This window comes from Cnephaeus nilssonii (genome assembly GCF_951640355.1).
Source record: "Cnephaeus nilssonii genome assembly, chromosome: 14".
NCBI classification, from domain to species: Eukaryota; Metazoa; Chordata; class Mammalia; order Chiroptera; family Vespertilionidae; genus Cnephaeus; species Cnephaeus nilssonii.
Window position 1 is genome coordinate 15190863 of NC_137085.1, and position 24476 is coordinate 15215338.

General features: G+C 36.3%; 1 protein-coding gene across 1 annotated transcript; it reads right to left on the reverse strand.

Annotated features, from left to right (window-relative positions):
- Positions 1 to 479: 479 nt before the first annotated feature.
- Positions 480 to 23291, reverse strand: RAB14 (RAB14, member RAS oncogene family). Its single transcript, XM_079790440.1, has 8 exons — positions 22991 to 23291; positions 14797 to 14855; positions 12382 to 12435; positions 11066 to 11243; positions 7126 to 7192; positions 4792 to 4879; positions 4438 to 4468; positions 480 to 2778 (listed from the first exon to the last, which is right to left on the reverse strand). Exons 2-8 carry the CDS (start codon positions 14846 to 14848, stop codon positions 2601 to 2603), a joined length of 648 nt encoding a protein of 215 aa, XP_079646566.1. The 5' UTR covers positions 14849 to 14855; positions 22991 to 23291; the 3' UTR covers positions 480 to 2600.
- Positions 23292 to 24476: the final 1185 nt, after the last annotated feature.

The window sequence follows — 24476 nt, forward strand, 5'->3', positions numbered from 1 at the left end:
TTACTAATCAGGAGGGCCGCCTCCCTCATAGGTTCGAGGGCAATAAGTAACCCAGAGAACCAGGTGACCACATAAGCAGTAAACTCTCATGGATTAAAAATTAAAAGAATTCACATTCTCTCCAAAGTGCACTTGCCCAGTGTCTGGCACATGAATGTTACAATATGACAATTTGCTCCTTTATTTTTGAGCACCCAAGTTTATTGTAGGGGATTAGACATGCAAATTACAGAATTTGGCCCCAAGTACAGTGAAGGGAGAACACCATCAGGCACCAAATGTGATCTCACACTGAAAAAGGTTGACTGAAAACACTGCAAGTGTGATCTAAACACAAGGATAAAAACTCAATTAGTGATGTGGATTTATATGCTATGTACTAGACTTCTCTATCAACAAATAAGGATAATTCTGCAAAAACTGACAACTTATGCTAAATAATTGTTTACCTGAAAAAAATATGAAATCCTATTATAGTTCAGAAAATAATACAAACAATTTTAATTTAATCTAGATACAGGTACTTTATTTACAAATATTTAGATTAATAGCATTTTGTTACATCAAATGAAGAGTACAGCAGTCTGAATAAATCCTGTCACAAAACAATAAGACCCACTGTAACTAACTTTGGAAATCAGGGTATTGCACCTAAACAAGCCGCAGTCTTTAGTTTGTGATTGCTACCTTATATCCCAATGGGTGGTTTGTTTGTTTTGTCTTTGTAAATATATACACACACCGGGAGGTCATGGTCCCTGGGTGAGTCCCTTGTGATGCAACAGTGTGAGCAAAATGGATCACTGTAGGTCTTTAACAGAATATACCAATCTACTCCAGGAATCTTCTTTTTAAAAAAGTTTAAGACAAATAAAAATGAGTCCCCAAATTAACCAAATCCTATTTTCTGCACATTCCAGTTTTGGCTTTTATTTAACATTGACTATACAATACTCTGGTACTACCATGTTTACAACCCAGAAAGTTGTATTTTTTTACTTTAGTGTCTGTAAAGAGGGATTTAAAATGTGTATTTTAAACACAGCAGTTGAGCTGAGTGCATTTTATATAATCTACCGAGGTTTACCTATCCTGTACTTCAGTAACTTCTGAATTCCCAGCCTGATGTATAATCTCAGAAATCAGTCAACAGAAGTAAAGAACTTGGTAAAACCTAAGTTTCTTATCTAAAGAAATAAGATTGTTTCCCTTGTAATACTGTATTCTTCAGTGGCCAAACCATCTCAAGTAAAGTAATAACTTACTTTGTATCAGCACAAACATTGAAACACTGTTAGAAACACTTTCCCTTTTATAAAACAATGTATGCCAACATGACCAAAAATAGCACTTCATACTAAGAACACAAGGGATATCTTAAATTATTTCACTGTAGTGTTAAAAATGCACAATTTAAAATCCCTTAACAGCAGACCTATGGTTCTGGCTGTCTCGTTCAGAATCTCAACCATTCCAAGATAAAGGTATAAAAGCTTAAAATGTGCAATAATAAACCCAGCCTTTTTTCTTTTTCTATACAGTAAGGCAAGAAATGCAGCCTGTAATGCAAAATGTTTACAAAAAGAGAAAAGCAGGTTTGCACATTGTTGATTGCACAAGAACAGTTAAGAAAATTTGCAGGTAAGCCACAGTGCAAAGATGAACAAAGATGAGCTAGTGTTAATCCTCTCACGCTAGGAGCTCTTTACAGCATAATGTCCCCAAATTGCCAGCACCAATGGGTGGAGCCAGTATTACTTGTGAACTGCAGTTGTGTCTATTTCCTTGTGTGAAATGGAAGGGAATAACATGGTCACATATAGGTCTTACTGTACAAACTGGTATTTTATACTGTTCCAATGCCAGTAATCAATTTATTTTCTTCATTAAAAGAATATACACAGGATGTATTGTTAGTTCAGTTCCTTCAAAATTTATACATATTTACTTTCTGCTAAAGAGAAAAGGATAAAATGATGTAAAAAAAAATAAAGCTATTAAGCACAAGAGAGAAGCTGATAAATGGATATTTTCCCTGTACAAGGCTAAGACAGAAGCAAACCTCTTCAAGAAAAATGCCACCCACACAACAGGGAATTTATCTGACAAAAACAAAACAAAAGCAGTTATAGAACCCCTTCTCTATCACCAGAAGCCATTTCACAGCAATAAACTTCTTGGTTACAACAGACATACTTGAACAGTTAAAAGATGGGGAGAAAGGCTTAAGATATCAAATTAAACCATACAGTGAGACAAAGCCCTGCCAAAAAGAGGGAGGGGTAAAAATCATGAAGTCCAGCATCAGTGCTCGGTTTAAATCATGTATTGGTGACATACCTAACATGAGGACAATCAAGGGGGGAAAAAAAGTCTAGATTTACCATGCAGGAGAGATTACTTGCTTTTGATAACCTGATTACACCTAGTTGTTTAGCAGTTTAGTATTGTGTTAAACTGTTTTTAAACAGAGTTGTTTTTTTTCTTTTGTTTTTTTAATTAAACCCAGTAAGATGTACAGAAGACAACGAGGCAGTAAAAAGTACTGCTTCCAACAGACAGAGGTGAAAGGTCAAATGAGAGCCACAGCAAAGAGGTCACTAGCAGCCACAGCCTTCTCTCTGGGGTTGGGGTTCACTGGTTAGCCGGCCTCCCTGCGGAGCTGAGGGTTTGTGCTGTACACCAGACTCGGCAGCATTCAGATCCAGGCTTCCATCCTGAATGTTCTGATAGATTTTCTTGGCAGCCTCGAGGAAAGCATCTTCTACGTTCTCTCCCCTAAGAGGCAATTGACAACTTTATTCGAGAACCACAGTTTTCTACAAAAGATAAGACATTATACACTGACCTTTTGCTAAACTTTAGTCAACTGCCATGATGTCTTCAACTTAGCCACTGTCATCTTATAAGAGATTACCAGAAGACTGAGCTAAGAGAACAACATGGGGAAATATTTTCTGTGGAAAGCATATAAACACAGTACTGAGCTGTTTCTACAAACCCTATTTGATAACTCTATGTGTTCTAATCATTAAAATGCTAACATACTAATATATAACAGTTAAAATAGGCCATTTCTGTAATAATAGAGTATTCCACTAGAAGTGAAATCTCCAAACATACACAAATGATTCCTGGATCTGAAGAGTCTGATTAGCCAAGCATGAACTGTACTGTTTTTATCATGTGATGGTGGCATAGTCATGCTTAGCCATATTCACACTTCAGTTCTCTTAGGACTAACAGTACAGATGAATAAAAAAGGAGCTAACTTCTTACCAATGCAAGGAATTTTTGGCTTAAATAAATATAATGAGAGTTCCAGGGTTCAATAATGGACATGGGAGAATAGAAAATGTTAATTATGCTTCTAATTTTTCTTAGACATTGAGTATTTCCTTAACTCATGCTTTTTATCATGATCAGAAGTATTAAATAGGTTGGCCAAGCTTGAGTCCATAATGCCAAACTCAACCTCAGTTGTGAAAGTCAAACACTTGAAATGTTTACACAATTTCATTTATTAACATTGCTTACCAGTGGGCAATCAAGGTATAATCTTTTAGGTAAAGTAACAAAAAATCTTATTTTGAAATGTCAAATAGGAAGCGAAGTATTGCTTACTGTTCTCCTCTAGCCATAAGCATTAGGTATTTATGTACCATACATTTTATGTACAGGTAACCCGTGAACAACGTGGGGGGGTTAGGGCACCGACCTTCCTTGAAATCAAAAATCTGCTCTGAACATGCAAATTCCCAATGATGGAGTTGTCCCTTGAATTACGTGGGTTTCAACTGTGCCAGCCAATTGAACTACACAGGTCAATTTAAAAAATCCTCATATGGCCCTAGCTGGTTTGGCTCAGTGGATAGAGCATCAGCCTGTGGTCTGAAGGGTCCTAGGTTCCACATTCCAGTCAAGGGCACATGCCCGGGTTGTGGGCTCGATTCCCAATAGGGGGCGTGCAGGGGGCAGCCAAGCAATGATTCTCTCTCATCATTGATGTTTTTATCTATCTCTCCCTCTCCCTTCCTCTCTGAAATAAAAATATATTAAAAAAAAAATCCTCATATGGCCCAGCAGATGTGGCTCAGTGGTTGAGTGTTGACCCATGAACCACGAGGTCAACCAGTTCTGGTCAGGGCACGTACCTAGGTTGCAGGTTTGATCCCCCGTAGGGGTGTACAGGAGGTCGCTGATTCATGATGTTTCTCTCTCATCTATGTTTCTATCTCTCCCTCTCCCTTTCCCCACTCTCTAAAAATCAATAAAAACATACTGTTTTTTAAATCCTCATGATTGGAATCATGCAGTTCACATCCATGTTGTTTATGGGTCAACTGTATATATACATTATACATTTTTTTCATATCTATGTTCTATTTTGAGAAATTGGAATGTAAATGAAAATGATCTAATTTTAGCCATACTTACGTTTTTGCACTTGCTTCAAGAAACAATAAGCCTAAAAGTAAATTTCAGACTGATTAGGACATTTCAAATGACCTCACAAGGACATTCTCTTTAGCAACATCTGAATAAAAGTTAAAGCTTCCCATCAGCTTTCAATATTTTATGAAAGAATATGAATGTGAAATAAAGGGAATAATAGTACTCTTCCCCCCAACACATGAATTCTCAAACACATTTTGCAATTTCCTCACCCTTGAAATTTGAATAGTTTGCATTAAAAATAACTGTCAAATAATTTGCAGGAGCAAAATCCTTAGGAATTCTCCCAAGGGTGACCCTCCCAAAAAGCCATTAAAAGTCTTAAAAGAAACCCACCATTTTCTTCAGCAAACTGTTTGGCTTCTTCATAAGTAACATCTCTCTGTGCCTCCAGATCTGCTTTATTTCCTATGAGAATTATTACCTAATGTGTGACCAAAAGAAAAACATCTTAAAATAAAACCACCAACTTAAATCAACCATAAAAATTCTGAAATCCAAAAATCTTGATAGAAAAAAATGTGGGCCTAAAAAGAAAACCAAGTACTAGCAATTATCCACCAGACAGGACTGTAGAATCATGAAGCCATTAGTATTAAGACGGATTCTCAGCAATCTTCTAGGCCAGGGGTTCACAAACTTTCTGTAATAGGCAGAGAGGATATATTCTAGGTTTCTGAGCCCCGTGTTATGATTTCTTTATATAGGCTTTTTTTTTTTTTTTTTACAATTGTTTAAAAATGTGAAAAACACTCTTAGCTTAAAAGCCATTCAAACACAAAATAGCCCATGAGGCACACCTGGTCTAGGCCAAAGATTATGATTTATCTATGAAAGATTACTAAGTGTCCATGGACAAGCTCCAGGGGATCTGTGAAAGCACAGAATGAAACAAAATGCTGTAAACAAGGACAGTTCCTCAAGAGGAAGTTCGTGGCTTTCATCAGATTTTCAAGTTTCTGGGACCCTCAAAAAGTTTACAAACTACTAATTCAACTCCTTCAGGCTACTGGTCAAGAAATTAAGGCTCAAATAAGGCAGAGACTTGTCAAAGGTCAGTTAATGAGTTAGTGGTAGGAGGACATTAGAACCCAGGTATAACACTCAAACTATGAACTTCAGACAAATACTGTCCTACCACTCCCCCCACATTGTCCCTAGGCAGGACTAAGTTTGTAGCAACTGATAACAAATGTCTGTGTATCCATTGAGGTAGTAGAAACACATATGCAGTGAATTCAAATCCAAGGCAAAATATCATACAACTATATCCACTTTGGAATCATTTTATACAAGTGGAAGGCCAAAGTTAAAGGCAGCTCTGAAAAGTTCTAAGAATAAGTGTGCAGCCTTGGGAAATAGGTTGTGTGTGTTGTTGTTTTTTGGAGGGAGGGGGGACGACAGATTTATGAGTAGACTGTTTCTGCCTATATGTTATTTGACACCAACTAACAAACCCTCTCTCCCCCTTCCAAACAGATGTGCTAATCCAGATATGGATACTTTAGAAATGGATGGTTTCAACTAAAAGAGATTTCCACAACCATTAACTTCTTTTCATGTGAAAATACAACCCTCCCACTTCCAAAAACTGGTGTCTAATAAAACTTTTAATCTGAATGTAATTGAGAATAGTTAAGTAGTTTAACAACCTACTTCAGTCAACCTATAGGTTTGTTTATACACTTAGAGTGAGTTTAATGTGATGATGGATATGAAAGTTCTAGGTACAGTCCCCGTCATAATTGGCAAACCATGTTAACGGACTCTCAATATAATTAAATTGCTGTTCCCTAATAAAAGCCAGTGTTACCACTGACTACATATTTATTGAACCAGGCTTCTACTAGGTGCTGGGGTACAAAGCTAAGTGAGACACAGGCCTTGTTCTGGAGAAGTTCAGAGTCACATTTCTGCCTTTCCTCACTTGGCCCTGAAATACCCTCAGCAGCATCTACTAAACCCCCTGAAATCCCAGCTCAAACGCCCTACCACCTCTCTAAAGCTGATTTCTCCAGATGCCACTGCTCATCCTGGGCTCCCATCAGCACACCAGTCACTCTATTCTAACTCATATTTTATTCTGCTTTTCAGCACAGTTATTTGTATTCCCATAGGTAGTCTCCCTGTTAGACTATAACATTTTGTGGGCCAAGGATCCAAATTTATCTTTAGTTTATACTACAGAGTCTAGTATGGTGACTTGGCTCCTAAAAATCTCAGTAGCTTCTCAGTCTAAGAAGCTAATTTTTTAAAGCATGCAGAACTCTTTACTTTTAATTGAAATTTATTGAGGTAATTGTAGATTCACATGTAGTTGTAAGAAATAATGCAGAGAGATCTACACTTTGCCCAGGTTCCTCCAATGGTAACATTTTATGAAACTAATGCAGATCCCTTTTAAAGTGGTAGTTTCAGATTTCATAGTCTCCACTTGACATGAGATCACCATCTATTCATAACTTTTTTTCAACCACAAACATGAATAAAAACCAAATAAAAAATGTGAGACCTGGGGTAATTAGTACTGGAAAAAAAATAGTATGTATTCTTCAATTAATTGAAGAATAAAATAAAGATTCTCATTCTTAGTACCCAAATACAAAAATCCCACTAGCAAATGGCTTTCCTTTTGGGTTTAGCTTAGATCTTAGATATCATTTAACTTACAGTATTTGGATTGGTGAGATTCCTTGCATCTGTCAACCAGCTGCTTAAGTGGTTATACGTACTTCTTCTGCAAAATGTAAAGTTTACATTTATGACTGCCACATATAATTGCCATTTCAGCAGGAAAAAAAGAAACTTCAATAAGTATTTAAAATATAGACTTTAATCAACAGATCCTAAAAAAGTATTTTTGCTTTGACTAGATTGTAAACCTAAAGAACAACAGTTATAGAACGCAAAGACATACAATACACTGGTATAAAATTCACCATTCCAGGGAAGGGATTAGATGTACAAATTGCCAGCTGTAAAAACAGTCAAGAGGATATAAAGTACAGAATGGAGAATATATATTTCAATAACTGTATGGTGTCAGATGGGTACTAGATATATTGAGGTGATCACCTTTTAAATTATAGAAAGGTCTAATCACTATGTTGTACACCTGAAACTAATATTGTTATGTCAACTGTATTTGAAAAATATAAAAATTGTTCAAAATTAAAATCCACCTTTTCTTAAAGAATAAGCTAATTATAGCAGCATAAAAACTGGCTTTAAAGCCCTGGCTGGTGTGTTCAGTGGTCAGAGCATCGGCCTGCTGACCAAATGGTCTTGGGTTTGATTCCTGGTCAAGGGCACATGCCTGGGTTGCAGATTGGATCTCAGGCCCCAGGAGGCAACCAATCGATGTCTCTCTCACATCTATGTTTGTTTCTCTCTCTCTCTTCCTCCCTCCTTCTCTCTGTCCCTCCCTTTCACTATCTCTAAAAACCAACTGGAAAATATATCCTTGGGTGAGGATTAACAAAAAATAAAAACTGGCTTTAAAAAAAAACATTTATACTGATTTTGATGAATACATGTGACTAGAAATTCAAGTCCCCAGATACCAGAATGTGAGTTTATCCTAACTTTGTACTCTTATTCATCAGAACTAAATCATTTTGGGATTCAAAATGCCCTATTTCTCCACTTTCTACAAGAAAGAGTTTAAAAACTCATAGGCTCATTTGCACTAGCCAAGAAAGCCCTGAAATAGCAAGCAAACACAAATAATTTACAATATTATAAAGGGTATAATATTAATCAGACATTACCAAAGGGGTCAAAAGAATAAAAATTTTAAATGTTAAAAATGTTTTTATTTATTTATACAGATTCACAGACCATTAATCCATCTTATTCATTTAACAGGTGAGGAAACAGAAGCCCACAATGATTTAAATGATTTCAGAGCCAGGCCTAGGACCTTTATACACACTGGATCCTAAAAGTGTTTCAAGTTTAGCCCTGTGAATAATATATTCCATAATATCCAGTTGCCAGCGCTCATTTGAAATTCAATATTCAAAACATTTAATTCTTTCCTAGTGGAACTGAAAGGAATGCCTTACTCAGACTCTCTTTTTTACTGTGCTATATCATATACACAAATTACCATTTAAATGTACAAAAAAGCCAAATAAATAATAATTTTTCCCAGTGTTTTAAAAATTTTAAGTAAACAGTAGTCAAATATTTTTTAAAAGCATAAGTTTTATCACTGCTCAATATTTGTAGTACCAGCATACCTTGCTTTTACACAAAAAATTTATCTTACTTTGTGCATAAAACCTTAACACAGTTCCAAAACATTTATACTGATTTTGATGAATATTAAATTGTCAACGCTGGCAAAACAGTGAATTACAAACTGGCACCACTTTAGTAAACAGAAAAATCTACATATCCTTTGTAAGTGGTATCAAGATTATGAAAACCATATTATTTACATGTACCATATAACTTCTGCTCATTGATCTGGTAATTGTTTTATTAATTTAAAATTCACAATCATAATTTCAAATCTATAAATACAGTACCATCCAAATATTCATTACATGGTGGTATTAGAGCTAAAAAAAATAAGTGTGAAAATATCCCTAACTTTGTCATGTATGTTAGATATAGCAAACAATTGATAGAGCCATACAAACTACCATGATAAACTATGCTATCACTTTAGGAATGTATCCTGTAACAATTAGAGTTAATGCCAAGAATAAAAGTATTATTAAAGCAGGAACTTCTAAGTTTGCAAAATGTCAAGGATTAATAGAAAAAAATTGGGGTGGGGGAAGGGGAGGAAACCCTGTCATGGTTGCAACATCAATGTCACTGTGAAGTATCACTGAGTCAAGAAAATACCTATCTAAAGCCTAAAGTACTTTTTACCAGTAAACAGTTTTATTGGGATATAATGAACATACTATAAAGCTCAACCTTTTAAGGTCTACAATATAGTGGTCTTAAGAATATTCACAAAGCCGTGCAATGATCACTACTTTCTAATTCTAGAACATTTTCATCATGAAAAAAAGAAACCCCATACCCATTAGCACTCACTCCCCATCCTCTAGCAATCTTCTTTGTCTCTACACATTGGCCTAGTGTGGGTATTTCATATAAATGGAATCATACATGTGGCCTTTGTTTCTGGCTTCTTTCACTTAGCAAAATGTTTTCTAGGTTCAGCTACTGAATAGCATGTATCAATGTTTCTTTCCTTCTAATGGTTGAATTTTATTCCACTGTATGCATATACCAAACCTATTCATCCATACATTCATTAGTTGATGGACATGTGGGTTGTTTCTAGCAGAAGTACTTTTGATAACTTAAACAGACACACATACCAAAAGCATTTACTATGCTTAAAAAGTATGTTTAAAAGCGAAGTATATATGCATCAAATCATCACACTATATACCTTATACAATGTTATATGTCAATTATATCTCTATAAGCTAGGGGGAAAAGACACATACACCAAAAAGACAAACAAACTACTACTCTATACATTGATATATTGTAAGCACATATAGCAATATTTAAATTTTATCAATTCATGGAGTTTTTAATTATGTGAAGTCTTTGGGAATGCATCTCTCATAAAAAGATGTCTTGTACAGATGGCCAAGTTTTTAAATAGTCTTCTGACAAAACTATTTACTGATCTCTGTCTGGCTATATAGAACCATTAAGGTTATTTCACTCTGTTTTAACCCTGAAATCATCCAAGCCTAGGAAACAGCATAAAGCATTTCCCAAAAGAAAATATGCTTGAAAGTCTAATTATCACTTGGTCCCACTCACTTGTTCCTACCCCACCACCTCAAAGTCAGAGTCACAATGCTTTAGACTGACACTTTGCATTAATGTGAAAGGTGATTCAGTTCATTTTCTAACTTGCAGTAGACAAACAGAGTTTAATGAAAGTGACACAATTTTCCATGTTTTCCAAAGTCAAACATCCACTGTCCAATTTTGTTACTTTGTATAAAGTGCTTTGACTTTCCAGAAATAGTTAAGTTGAAATAAATTTAATCTCACTGCCTCAAGTACTATAAACCACTTCACTCCATTTTAGGACAAAAAATAATTAAATGCTCAAACTTCAGATGCAAGTGTAAGAACTTTTTATAATCTACCATGTTGGATTAGCAAAACTACTTAATTTCTTGCTTGGCCTTATTTTGAAGAAGTGTAAACTTTAACAGTAGACACTAACTCCTCAAGACTTGTTTGCTTTTTTTTTTTTTTTTTTAAAGACTTGCTTGCTTTTTACTGAAGTGAAAAGAACAAAGTTTGGTATAAAATATTATTTCACCTCAAATAATTCAACTGATGCTGCTTTTCAGAATAGTATTCTTCTGTCAGCTCCACCAGCATCTCCTAAAGTTTTTCTTCAGTCATACCCACTTTCAGCAAAGGAAATCAACACATTATGTCAAGTCTTAAACAGCAATTTAGAGAAGAAACCATAAAACCCAAATAACCACATTTATTATAGTCACACAATTATAAACTAAGAAATGTTCAAATCAATAAAAAAGAAACCATACTGCCTACAGTAGATTTTTTTTCTAGTATGAAGGTTGAAAAGTTAATTTCTTACCTAGTGATATCATACACCATAAGTGCTCCTGCAGCTCCTCTGTAGTAGCTTCGTGTAACAGCCCTAAACCTCTCCTGTCCTGCTGTATCCCATATCTGCAGTTTGATTTTTTGGCCACTAACTTCAATTATTCTTGTACCAAATTCAACACCAATTGTGTGAGGACAATCGGCCATAACTGTTAGGGAGGAAAAGAAATATAGTATAACATCCCAACTTCAAGAAAGTTTCAAATTTCTTGGCTGCTTCAACACAAATTAATATCAGTGGGGAGGAAAAAATCCACTGTATAATCAAATGACTTAGTAATGCTTATAGGCTATAAACAGACGAAAGCTTGTACATAAATAATAAATAAATAAGCAAAAACCAAGAAGAAGTCATTGACATGGACTAGGACAGGGGTCAGGAAACTTCTGTAAAGGACTAGTTCATAAATATTTTAAATTTAAAAATGAAGACTGTAATAAAGCTTTTCAAAATACCAATGTTATATTTATCCCTCTGACAATCCTTACATATAACAAATCAATCAATGGTCTTAGAACTCAAGATTTATTAGTCAACCAAATTTTTATCCTGGAAAATATACTAATACCTCAAAGAAAATCACCACGTTTAATATATATTTATAGTTCTATACTGGCAAGTTATATATGTCTAATCCAATAGAACAAATTTATTAGTCCTCTCCTTATAATAAGGCCGCTGGAAACCTAAACCTACTATTCTCTGGTACAAGCACACACAGACCAATGGACACTTCATAAAATACTGTATTATGGGGAAAAAAAGCCACAGAAATTATTTCAACTATATGGAAACAATTTCAACTATATTAGCCTATTAGTTACATAAAATAAAATGGCCCCTCCCATATCACCCAAGTCAGAGTTGTACTTTGAATCTTAATCAAGTCATGAATGCAGACAAGATTCCATTTTAAGTATTTCCAATCTATTGTTATATAGTTAACAAATGATACATGCAGCAAAATTCCCCTAATAAGGTAATTTCTATAATGAAAGTCTGAGAATATAAAGATTTAAATTTGACATTACAGTATACATTTTTAAAAATTAAGTTTTACCATAAAAACGTCTCAAGTGAATCAAATTATATATGACATATAAAAATTAAAACTGTATATGTGGGCATATTTCATTTTATCTGCACCTATTTAAAAATAGAATCATTCCCTAAAGACAAAAGTACGTATGTTCAAATGCATAGAGTACACTAAAAATGACACTTTAAAAGGTAGAAAAGTGACAAGAAATAATTTACTAATGTTTTACCTTACATTTTAAACTTACATTTTTTTTCTGTAAATTGATGAAGCAAGCAAGATTTTCCTACTCCCATGTCCCCTGTTTAAAAAAAAAGTTTCAAGTGGCCATTACATTTCTCAATTTTACACTCATAATTATATACAATGTCTGCTATACAATATCATAAATTTCCCTAATTTATAATGAGTTTAAAAATCCTACAGGTCAGTTTTCACTGAGATGTACAAATTCACTATTCCCAACTTTCAGCAGTAATAGAGTCTGGTTATAAATTATGGTACTAGCCACCAGCTGGGAAGTGTGAGTTTTTTTAATTTTATTTTTCTTGTTAATTCTCACCAGATAATATTTTTTTCCATTGATTTTGAGAGAGGGAGGGTGGAAGGGAGGGACAAGGATGTGAGAGAGACACATGGATTGATTGCTTCCTGGGGCCTGGAATCCAACCTGCAACCCAGGTACATGCCCTTGACCAGGAATCGAACCCAAGATCCTTGGGTCAGCAGGCCAATACTCTAACCACTGAGAAATATCGGTCAGGACAAAGTGCCTTTTTTTTTTTTTTTAAATAAATCTTATTGATTTTTTACAGAGAGGAAGGGAGAGGGACAGAGGGATAGAGAGTTAGAAACATCGATGAGGGAGAAACATAGATCAGCTGCCTCCTGCACACCCCCTGCTGGGGATGTGCCCACAACTAAGGTACATACATGCCCTTGACCGGAATCGAACCTGGGACCCTTCAGTCCACAGGCCGACGCTCTATCCACTGAGCCAAACCAGTTAGGGCAGAAAGTGTTTTCCTAACAGAGAAATTGTTCTAATTGTTTTTTTCACTTTGAGCTGTTTCAAAGTTTTATATTGTTCTTTCTCTTAACCATGCATAAAAACAAAAGACTCCTAGGAGTGACAAATAGGGCAGCAGCATATAACAAGCAGAAATGAGTTTTCAAAACCTGATTCACTAGATCCTATCTTATCTCAAATTTTGTTGTTGTTTTTTTTTTTTTTTTGTAAAATTCCACAAAAGAAAAGAATATGCACTACATGGAAACCATAATAGAACAAGTGTCACCTCTGTACTACAGCAATTTAACCTTTGGTGAAGGAAGCATTCCACTATAGTCACTTAAGATCAACATTAAACCAAACTGTTCTCATTTGTAAAATTAACTGCAAAGTATATGTACTTTCAACTGTGCTCTTACAACTATATTTGGATAAACAGCATTGTCTTTCAATTTGAGTAAAATCATCTTGAAACTTAAGGGAAAACCATCAATATTATATTTTACTAGAGGCCTAGTGCACGAAATTTGTGCATTGGGCAGGGGGTTCTCTCAGCCCAGCCTGCACCCTCTCCAATCTGGGACCCCTCGGGGATCAGGCTTAAACCGGCAGTTGGACATCCCGCTCACAATCCGGGACTGCTGGCTCCTAACCACTCGCCTGCCTGCCTGCCTGATTGCCCCTAACCACTCTGCCTGCCAGCCTTATAGCCCCCTAACCGCTGCCCTGCCAGCCTAATTGATGCCTAACTGCTCCCCTGACGGCATGATCGTCCCCAACTGCCCTCCCCTGCTGGCCCAATCGCCCCCAACTGCCTTCCCCTGTGAGGCTGAGGGGACTGGGGGACTCCGGCTGGATGAGGCAGGACTGAGGGGACTGGGGGACTCTGGCTGGATGAGGCAGGACTGAGGGGACTGGGTGCTGCCATCTTGTGAGGGTGTGGCAGTCAATTAGTACATTCCCTCTTTATTGGCTGCGGGCGCCACCATCTTGTGAGGGTGTGATGGTCAATTAGCATATTCCCTCTCTATTATATAGGATGTGTATTACACAATTGTTCTGAATCAATGTTTTGAATCCAAAAATTGGGTTCTGAGGGCTTTTATGATATTTTTGGAATGTATCCTCACTCCTAGGAAATTAATTTATTTTTCAGTATTAACCTTTTGCACTTGGATGTCGAGTGTGACTCGACAGGGTTAGCATCGGTAGCAGCTCTTTTTATACTCTTTGAATGTATCAATAATTTGAAATATAAAAATATTCAAATGAATAAGTTTGTATGAAAAGAAACTCATTTTTTATTCTACTGCCGCGCTTTGTAAAATCTGGGGTATTTAAAAAATTAAATCCCGAGTAGAATAAAGGAATCGAGAAAAAAACAAGCGAGTGCAAAGGGTTAACAAGCTTTCAGGTATCCCCCAAGAACAATCAAGATCACTTCAACCAAGATACACTGTTCTACAAAAGTATCCAGAGCCACAAAGCAAAGAGTCCATTGTTAATGCAACTATAAATCTCAAAAGAGTTTTAATTTTGCACTGAGAAAGTCATCCACTTCTTCTGGAGTGGTGTGTTAATAATTAGTATATAAATATTTTATATGTTAACCTTCTTTGGAGAACAAGAGTGTAAGTTAAATAAACTTACCAATAATAATATATTTAAAGATGTAAGAGTAGTTGTATGGTGCAGTTGCCATGGTGGCACTAAAAACAAAGAAAATGTTGTTACTTCAGTAGAAAAGTATACATAAGTTATTCAAGCTGATAACTGCTATCCTTTAAAGGTACATAAAATAAAGCACACTAATTATAAACAAAATGTTGGTTACAGTAATTTGGCGTAAAACTGCATTTCCCAAATTGATCAAATGCACAAATTTTCATGAATGAACACTGCTTTAACATTTTCATGTATTATCCATGGAAATATAAGAAACCATTGTATCAAAACAATTCCAATACTTCACATTAGAAAATATTTAATAACAAATGTTATTCTGGAAAATGTTCAACAAGGAAATATTTATAAATCTGAATTAACTATCATTATAAATAGTCCTCTTCTCTTTAAGACCCATCCCTATTACTGGTCAAGTGACTTACTGATGGCCTACTTATTCAGAACTCGCTGATTTTTAAAACAGAATCTTTTATTTTAAGTAACCACTAACTTATAAACACAATGTAACTTTTTTATTCCACTATAAATTAATGGTTAGCATAGTATCCAAAGAAAAAGTAATCATTATTTCCAAACCAAATTAATGTCAGATTTATATAGAACCATATGAAACTGTTCTTGTAGATTTTTCAAAAAAGGCAATCATTGGCAATTTCATATGGTTCAAACCAATGTAGGACTTAAAGATTAACAATTTATCAAATGTCTGCTATTTTAGGAGCTGAGAGAAATAATGGCATAAAATATTACTTGTTGTAAAATTTGGAAGTTTATGTGTCAGAATATATTTCAAAAGATCACAGCCCATTCCATAACTTCAGACAGGCTTACCCTAAAGAATTATAATTTCACTCCTCCTTTTAATAAGTTAAAAAACTACTCCAATTTATTCAAATGAACGCCTTGAATGTGTCACATACTGTCAGGTGCTAGAGAAGAGGTGAATTCTAATACTATTAATAACTTCCAATAAAATTGTTCTCAAACCAGTTTTCAGTTTAAGCAAAGATAAAATTCTTTATATATATGAAGGTTTAACCTTCATTTTAAAAAAATTGAATTCCAGTAATTTTTAAAATCTGGTTCTTACTGTTTTGGCCAACTGTCCATTACACAAGCTATACAGTTGGTATGACTGAAGAACTGAAACATGTATTTCAAATAAAATTTCTATATAACCTATAGGAAAAGTATATATGTAAAATAAGTGAATTATTATCAGGGAAGGGAAAGTTATAAATTACTGGACAATCATTTCACACAATATAGTCTCCTCTCTTAGTTATATGAATTACATTCAACAAAAGTGGAGGCCCTGCTACTCATTCCAGCTTGACTTGTTTGAACACATTTATAATCAGTCTTTGACATCACAGAAAACTCCCTTAACCAGTTCTTTCAGGAAAGGGGTTTTTTCTAGTTAGATTAACTCTAATTCTGATCATCACCCTAATACCCTTTTTTCAGACACTAGGGACTCAAAATTTTTAAAAATGAACTTGGTCCTGAGGCAAAAATTGGTCTGAATTATTCACTAGATCTCTGAACCATATCCCAAACACAAAGAAAAAAATAACCTCTCTCAATAAAAATGGTATTTAAAGATTATAATGTAAAAAAAAAAGTAATAGTAATAAAAAAATAAAGATTATAACGTCTCAGCTTGCACTCCTTCCAGACACTTTTCTTCTAATTAATTTGTAACTCTTCTTTCCCCATTCAAACTTGGGGGAAATAATAATTTAGTAACCTTTAGCTTACTGTTTCTCTCATGTTCTTCCCCTTCTGATTTTCCTGTTTCTTTTCTCCGTTCTTATTGAAAGTTGTAGCTGTACATACTTTGCTTCCTTCCATTTTATATTAAAACTATCATCTCTAACAATATCAATTTCTACTTGAAATGCTCTAAAAGCTAATCATGAAATTACAACCCAATTCTAGTCATACTAATTTGCACACCAGCTAATTATCACACAAGTATTCATTAATCAAACATCTACTAAGATGACTAATTTGGAAAATGTTTTTTTAAAATTACCAAGCATTAATTGCTATCAACTATTTCCAAATAAAAAATGATTATTTCATATCTAATACCTTTGCTGTCTCTACTTCACCACACAATTTTCTAGTTCAAGTTTCTTAAAAATTGAAATAAAAACCTTGAAAGCAGAGTTAAAGAAAAATGACTCAAATTTACTCATTTCAGTAGGTAAGGAAAGCAGAAAATATCTAGCACTGTAGCTACTAATGCATCAGGTTCTCCCTTTCTTACTCTAAGGTAAGATACTAACTAGGTTTAAATATACTTCTATAGTTTATTGATAGCATTCACTCAAAATTATGTATTTGCAGTAGAACTATATTCAAGTGGCCTCTTATTTTTATTTACTTTTCTTTTATTAAATTTATTGGGGTGACATTGGTTAATAAGATCACATAGGTTTCAAGTGTACATTTTTATGATACATGATCTGTATGTTGCATATTAACTATTTAATGAGGTTGGGAAATCCTTAAAGCAAGGATTTCCAACCTCATTTCTTGAACATGAAACTAACCACTGTTAAAATTGATGAGAAACATATTTGTAACTAGCAACCAGCTTTGGAGGTGGGGGGGGGGAGATGTTTTTTCCTATTAAGGGGTGCTTTTGCTTCATTTATTCAAAAGTAAAAAAAAAAAAGGCATTAGAAATGTTAATTTAGTTCAAATGCTCTGAAAACATGAGTCCAACTTCTCAGTACTATAATCTCCACTAATTAAAAAACCTTGGTAATATTGTATAACTTGTGCACAACCACTAGTATGATTAAAATGCACTTTCAGGTTTTACAAAAAGCATTTGAATAAAATCCAAATCATATAGATCACTTTTAATGTCTTTTGATTTCTTTAGGGGAAAAAGAGCACTACATTCAGACGACAGGTATCATTAAATATATGAACAACTTGCAAACTAATAACAAACTGTTACAGTTACCACTTTTTGGGCATTTAATATATTCCAGGGAATGTGCTAAATACTTCACATGCAATGTCATTTAAGTCTTACTACCATCCTTATAAAATAGTGACAATTATCCTCATTTTGCAGATGAGGAAGGACCAAACAGGCAAGTAACATGCCCATGTCACACAGCTAATTGGTCAAGTCTCTATTAAACTTAGACTGTTTTGACTTTTGTGTTTAACCACAACACCATCATCCCTCCTCCACAATTATGAGATATACCTGTTGAGTACATCTATGAACCCCTATAGTGGTACACTGGGACACAAATCTTTCTCATCCACTCACTGGGTTCTAATTTAATATTCTGAATAAGCAGTACTAAATGATTACATTCAGAGGATTCACTGTAATCAGGATTTATAGGTATGGATAAATGATAATACTAGTAATAATAATTCATATTATATTTACTTTAAAAAGTTTCTGAATGGAAATAACATTTGTTGAGAGTAAACCATATGATGATTTGCATTTTCCTTATATTGATTATCTTACATAATTCTTAGTTAATTCTCACAACTCTGCAAAATCATTATCATGTCTATTAAAACTGAATAAACAGAAGTTTGAAGAAATTCACATTTGGCCAGTGTTACAAAGTTAGGTAGAGCTGGAACTTGATTTCAGACCTAATTCCAAAGAACTTGATTTTCTTTAAGGTAGCTTATTAAAGGCACATAAATATGTAGACTGATAAAAGCAAAGCAAAAACTCAAAATTAGAGAAAGATGGAGGATAATTATACCAAGAAATTAAGGTAATAGTTTTACTATCAGTGCATGTAAAATTTAGCTCAAAACTTCCTGGCTATCAAGAGAAATGTTTACTAAATGCATAATTAAACACTAATAATAGTTGTGTGGCCTGTTTTAAATATTAACTATGCTTCATATTGCTTTAACAGGATTTTGCAACCTCATCTCTTTAACGTGAAACAGACCACTGTTAAGGTGAGAAGTACATTTTTTAAATGGAGTTTGCTATTGCATAAAATGCTTCAACATGTTTTTCACTTAAAAGAAATTATGGATGTTTTCCCAGGCCAATACATATAGATCTAAATGGTTATTAAATGGACATTAAACATAATCATAATTGTGACAAAATTAAAATTGCATGGTTTTCATATACTGGATGAGACATCTTTTCAAATAAAATTATACAGACATATAAACGACCAGTTTTGAAATGTGCAGGTAGAGATGTGAAGGTAGGCACTTTCATACGCTTTGCTTGTGAAAGTCTGAACTGCCACAACATTTTTGGGAAGTAATCGGTATATATTTTTAAATCTTAAAAAAAAAAAGACCCTCAAAAAAATCCAAATCACTCTTTGGCCAAGAAACCCACTTAAAATTAGTCTACAGAAATAAAAGTTTCAGTCCACAGGTTTAAACGCATTTAATGCAGCAAAAAACAAAACAAAACAAAAAAATACCAAAACAAAAAACACACATCTAGAAACAATCTAAACTATCAACAGGGAAATGACTAAATAAAGTACATCTGCACTATGAAACAATACACATCTAGTTTAAAAACCATTTAGAAATATATGTATTAACCTGGAAATAATAGCCATGACTTTAAGTGGATTAAAAAAATAAAAATAAAAAGCCTGGTGCAATAACATAGCGCATTTTAAACAAACATACACCCTTCAAATCCTATATACACATAATATGGAAGAATACACATCAAATTGTAAAAAATGAACACATAGGCTGAGAATAGAAAAAGGGAAGAGAGAAATTAACTTTCGTTATCCATCTCTGCACTGACAGTATAATGAGCATGTACTATTTTAAAATATTCAAAGTAGGAAAAAAATAAAGGACTGTTAAATATTTTTAAAGCATTTTATATGCAATTCTGATATAAAACAAGTTAAAAAATAAACCAAAAAAGAACTCCCTTTCATAATATTTCCAACAGTACTTCCACATTTACCAGTAATATGGGGAACATAAAAAGTCAATCATATGATCAGTCTAAAAAAATAAACAAAAAACACCCCAATGATCAATGACATTTCCAGTTGTTGTTTTTTATAGTTTGGCTCCTTATTGTGTTAATTTATGCACTGTCTGACTAATCCTTTCACAACTTATAAGGTATTTTATTCTACTCCTTAGAATATATGATGTTATTGTGTAATTTTTACATAACTGACTCAAGACAACGCAGGAGAAAAGCAACCCACTAAACATTTCAGGTTATTTAAATTCTAATCCTCACTTTAGAGACATTTTTTTTGTGTGTGTGCAAGGTACCTTATTAAAAACACCAGAGAGGCTGTTTTGTGATTCCAATATAAAAATCTTTGTTGAGCATCTACTAAGCACAAAGCCTTATGTTAGATATGACAATATAGTAATGCTTAAAAAACAAAACAAAAAAAACAACAACATTGTCCCTGCCTTCATGGAACTCAAGAACAGAAGCATTTGGATTTGCTTATAGGCCCAGTAAAGTGAATTACTACTTGATTTGTCAGTCAAATGAACACAAAACTTCAGGAGTCACTCTAATACTCTAATCTAATCAAAATGAGTGGTCAATTTCCTTTCCTCAACCATAAAACAATCTCTGAAATTCACCTAAAAAAAAACAAAATAAAAAACCACAAAACCTCACTTTTGACAAGCTAACACACTTTTATACAAATCAATAATGTGAATAAGAAAAAACTTGAATTTCCTTCATGTGTCAATAGAAAGCTTGTTTCAGGTAACTGAGGGTATGCTATGAATAGGAAATAAAGTTCTCCAATACTGCATGCACCTCAGTTCACAGAAGTCCTTAGGAGAAAAACAAAAACCCTGCCCTTACTACTACAGTTAAGAGGATTAGTAATAATGAAAATTTTACTGGTGAAATATGATGTCTAAGATTTGCTTGAAAATAACTTGGTGGAGAGGGTACAGGTGAAACAAAATTGCTGATCATTGATGACATTGGCTGATAGGTATATGAAGGTTTAACATACTACTCTATAGTGTACATGTTTAAAATAGCCTAGAATAAAAGTATTTAAAAAGTAAAGTAGATCATCTTTGATACCTCTACTTGTACATTGCTGTCTCCAGCCATAATGGGCATTTAATCACATACAAATGTTTCAAGCCTTTTTAAAAAATGAAGCATCTCTCAATAGCCCTTATTTCAACATATTCTATTTGCTTTAACCAAACGTTTCCTCCAAGTACAATATCTTACTACGATTATGGAAAGATATTTAATACTGATAAAAATCAGTTATAAAAGCACCCTAAATTCTGTTGCATGGTTGACGCACACAACCATAAAGTTTAACATAAAATATAAAGAGCAAAAACTTTATAAAATGTAGTTTTAATTCCGATAAATTTTTTAGATTTTTAGAATCTAAAGTTTTACATCTTTTAAATAACTGCCATTTACTGAGTGCCTAATATATGCCAGCTACTTTAAAAGTAATCTCTAATCCTAAAAACTCATTTTACAGATAAGGAAACTAGCTCAGAGAAGTGATGCATCCGTGGAAAGCTAAGTGGAAAGCTAAGCTTAAGGCCCAGGTTAAAATCTACAGCTAGCTCTCCAAAGTCATGCTCCTCTCATTTAGTCAACAAATATTAAACACTCAGTACAAGCCTGGCAATGGGACACTAACTGTATGCCAAGCAACGAGCTAAGGGTTTTTAACCACATTTAATCCTCACAAAAACTCAAAAATATAGGTACTATTATCCCCTGTATAGATAAGGACACTGAGTCTGAGAGGTTAAGTAACTTGCTTATGGTCACTAACTAGGAAGTCAAAGTACATTACACATGACATGCATCAAGGCATGACCAGCAACAGTGCCTAAGCAGAAATCTTGAGGAAATTTTTTGGAAAGCCTTACGGGAAGGGGGAGTGGGAGCTGAATTAGTGCAAGGTTAAGTTTGTCCTTAATAACCACATCTAAATAAAAGGAAGTTATGATAGTATTGAAATGAGCAATAAATTGCAAGAGTTAGAATCTGGGCTCCGACACCCGCTGTGGGGCCACCAAGAAAGCACTTGCTCTCTGGAGAACCCCATTTTTTCTTCAAATATAAAATGGAAATCTTGCCATCTCTCCCCTGGAATTGTGAGAATAAGGACTGGCAGTGTAGTGGCTGACACGACAAGACTTTGGGTTATAAAGGAGCAATCCACTGTCATCCAATGCTACCTTAAAAATGGTCAGGTCTGTAACCCTGGCCTAACTTGAGTGTAGTGAGCTCCAGCCCCAGGGTGGGGAGAGGCCAGTTTGCACACCATCATTAACCAGCCACAGCACAACTTCAAGCCTCAGTTTCCTCACTTGTAAAATAAAGATAACTCGACTTATCACCAACAGCTACGTGAAGTGTGAAGACACCCAAATCTGTGCCTGGCACACAGTAAAGTGCAAACGATCCAAACAACGCCCGTTCCTTCTTTTCAATCCTAAAAATGCCAAAACTTTTGGTGGTCTTCGTCATTTCTGGATCCCATCTGGGCTCGGGGCCTTATAGGATGTCATGGGCCTTACAGGGACTCGCTCCAATCAGAACCTCCCAAGCACAGACCCACAGACCCTCTTCTCCAGCCCGAGTCCGGACAGTCCACCCACATCGACAAGGACACCGGCGATAGTCCAAGATGCCGGCGTGCTGCCTTTTGTACTCAGGGCCAGACGCGGCCTATGGGACGGGGACTGCCACGTCTGGGGCTCGTGGGCTGCAAGGCGCGGCTCGCGCGGATAAACACCGCGGGGGTGGTCCTCAGCCGCCGGGAACGGCAGCAAGGGGAGAAGGGCCTGCGGAGAGGCCAGTCTGCCCAGTGCGGCCGAGGAGGCGGGGAAGGCGAGGCCGAACACACCCTTCCCCACACGCCTCTCCACTGGGCGGGGAGGACCAGAGGCTTCGGCGGGCGCAGTGCAGGGACACATTCGCCCCCGCATGGGAGTCCCGGCAGGCAGGGCCCCACGGCGCCCACCGCGACCCCCGGGTTCGCTGCGGCCTGACAGGGCCTGTCCTGCGGCCCCGCCCGCCCGCCCGCGGCCCCGGCTCGCCGTCGTCCCCACTCTTGGCCTCCGCCGAACCAGGCGAAGAGGCCTCGGCCGGACGGACACTGCGGAAGGCCTGGGTTACCTGGGGGGTTGCTGGTGGCTGGGCAGCTTTCCGGGCGGGAGGGGGGGCGTCAGGGCGAGGAAGAAGAGTGCGGGCGCAGCCGAAAAGGGGCGGGGGCGGTCGGCCCAGGCCCCGGCAGGTAGCGGGTTGGACGAGGAGGTGCAGACGCGCTAGCGGCAGTAGCGGTGGCAGCAGCGACTGCTCCTGGGGATCCCTCAGGATCTTCCTCGGGCAGGTCCAAGATGGCGGCGCTCCCTGCACAGGGTTTCCTGTCACCCTCGCAATGGGCCGGACCACAAAAGAAGGGGGAGAGGGATGCGCGCGCAGCTGGCGGAGCCCGGAAGAGAGTGGCCAGGCCCAGCCGGATAAGCCACGCCCCTTCCTCAGTCCTCCCATTCTGATTTGTCACGCTGCCGCGAACGCCCGCCCACTGACACTCACGCTTGAGGGGGCGGGAAAGCACTTATGCGCAAGCGCAGTTTACTGAGCAGGTCTGTGTAGAAGTTGAGTGAGGTACGTCTGGGGCTAACAGGCTTGGGTTGTCATTTTGAGGACTTTTGACTATTTTTAATGCCAGCAACTACCACTTACTGGACACTAAGCGCACGGTTACTGCATTCATTCATTCAACATGTATTTATTGAACGCTGTACATGAGGTCCCTGGCCATCAATCCCAGGAGGTACATATCCCCAATTTATCGATGACGAAACTGAGGCTCAGATTGATCAAGTCATTTGCCCAAGATCATGCAGCTAGGAAGTGGCACTTTCCGCCCTATGTTTCTCTTCTGTCTCTTTTAACCTTTGGGAGTGACTTTGACAGGAGAAGAGAAATTGTGACCACATTTTTCTCAATTTTGTTCATCACCTCCCATATTTCAATTTGGTCTGCTATTATCACCTTCCCAGAAAGTGTAGCACAACCTAGTACAAGCCGCATTGTGACTTTTGTAGACCCTGAGCACTTTTGCCTTGTGCTTGTGGATCTATATATATAATTAATATTTTACAACTGCATTGGTATAGAGATTAATCAGCAGGCGTCCTCAAACTACGGCCCATGGGCCACATGCGGGTGTTTTTGCCGTTTGTTTTTTTTTTTACTTCAAAATAAGATATGTGCAGTGTGCATAGGAATTTGTTCATAGTTTTTTTTTGTTTGTTTGTTTGTTTGTTTTTATTGATTTTTTACAGAGAGGAAGGGAGAGGGATAGAGAGTTAGAAACATCGATGAGAGAGAAGCATCGATCAGCTGCCTCCTGCACACCCCCTGCTGGGGATGTGCCCGCAACCAAGGTACATGCCCTTGACCGGGAATCGATGCTCTATCCACTGAGCCAAACCGGCTAGGGCAGTTTTTTTTAAACTATAGTCCGGCCCTCCAACGGTCTGAGGGACAGTGAACTGGCCCCCTGTTTAAAAAGTTTGAGGACCCCTGGATTAATGTATGAATGTTATATAGCAAAACATTTTCTTTGACCTTAAAGTTTATTTTTCTTTCTGAC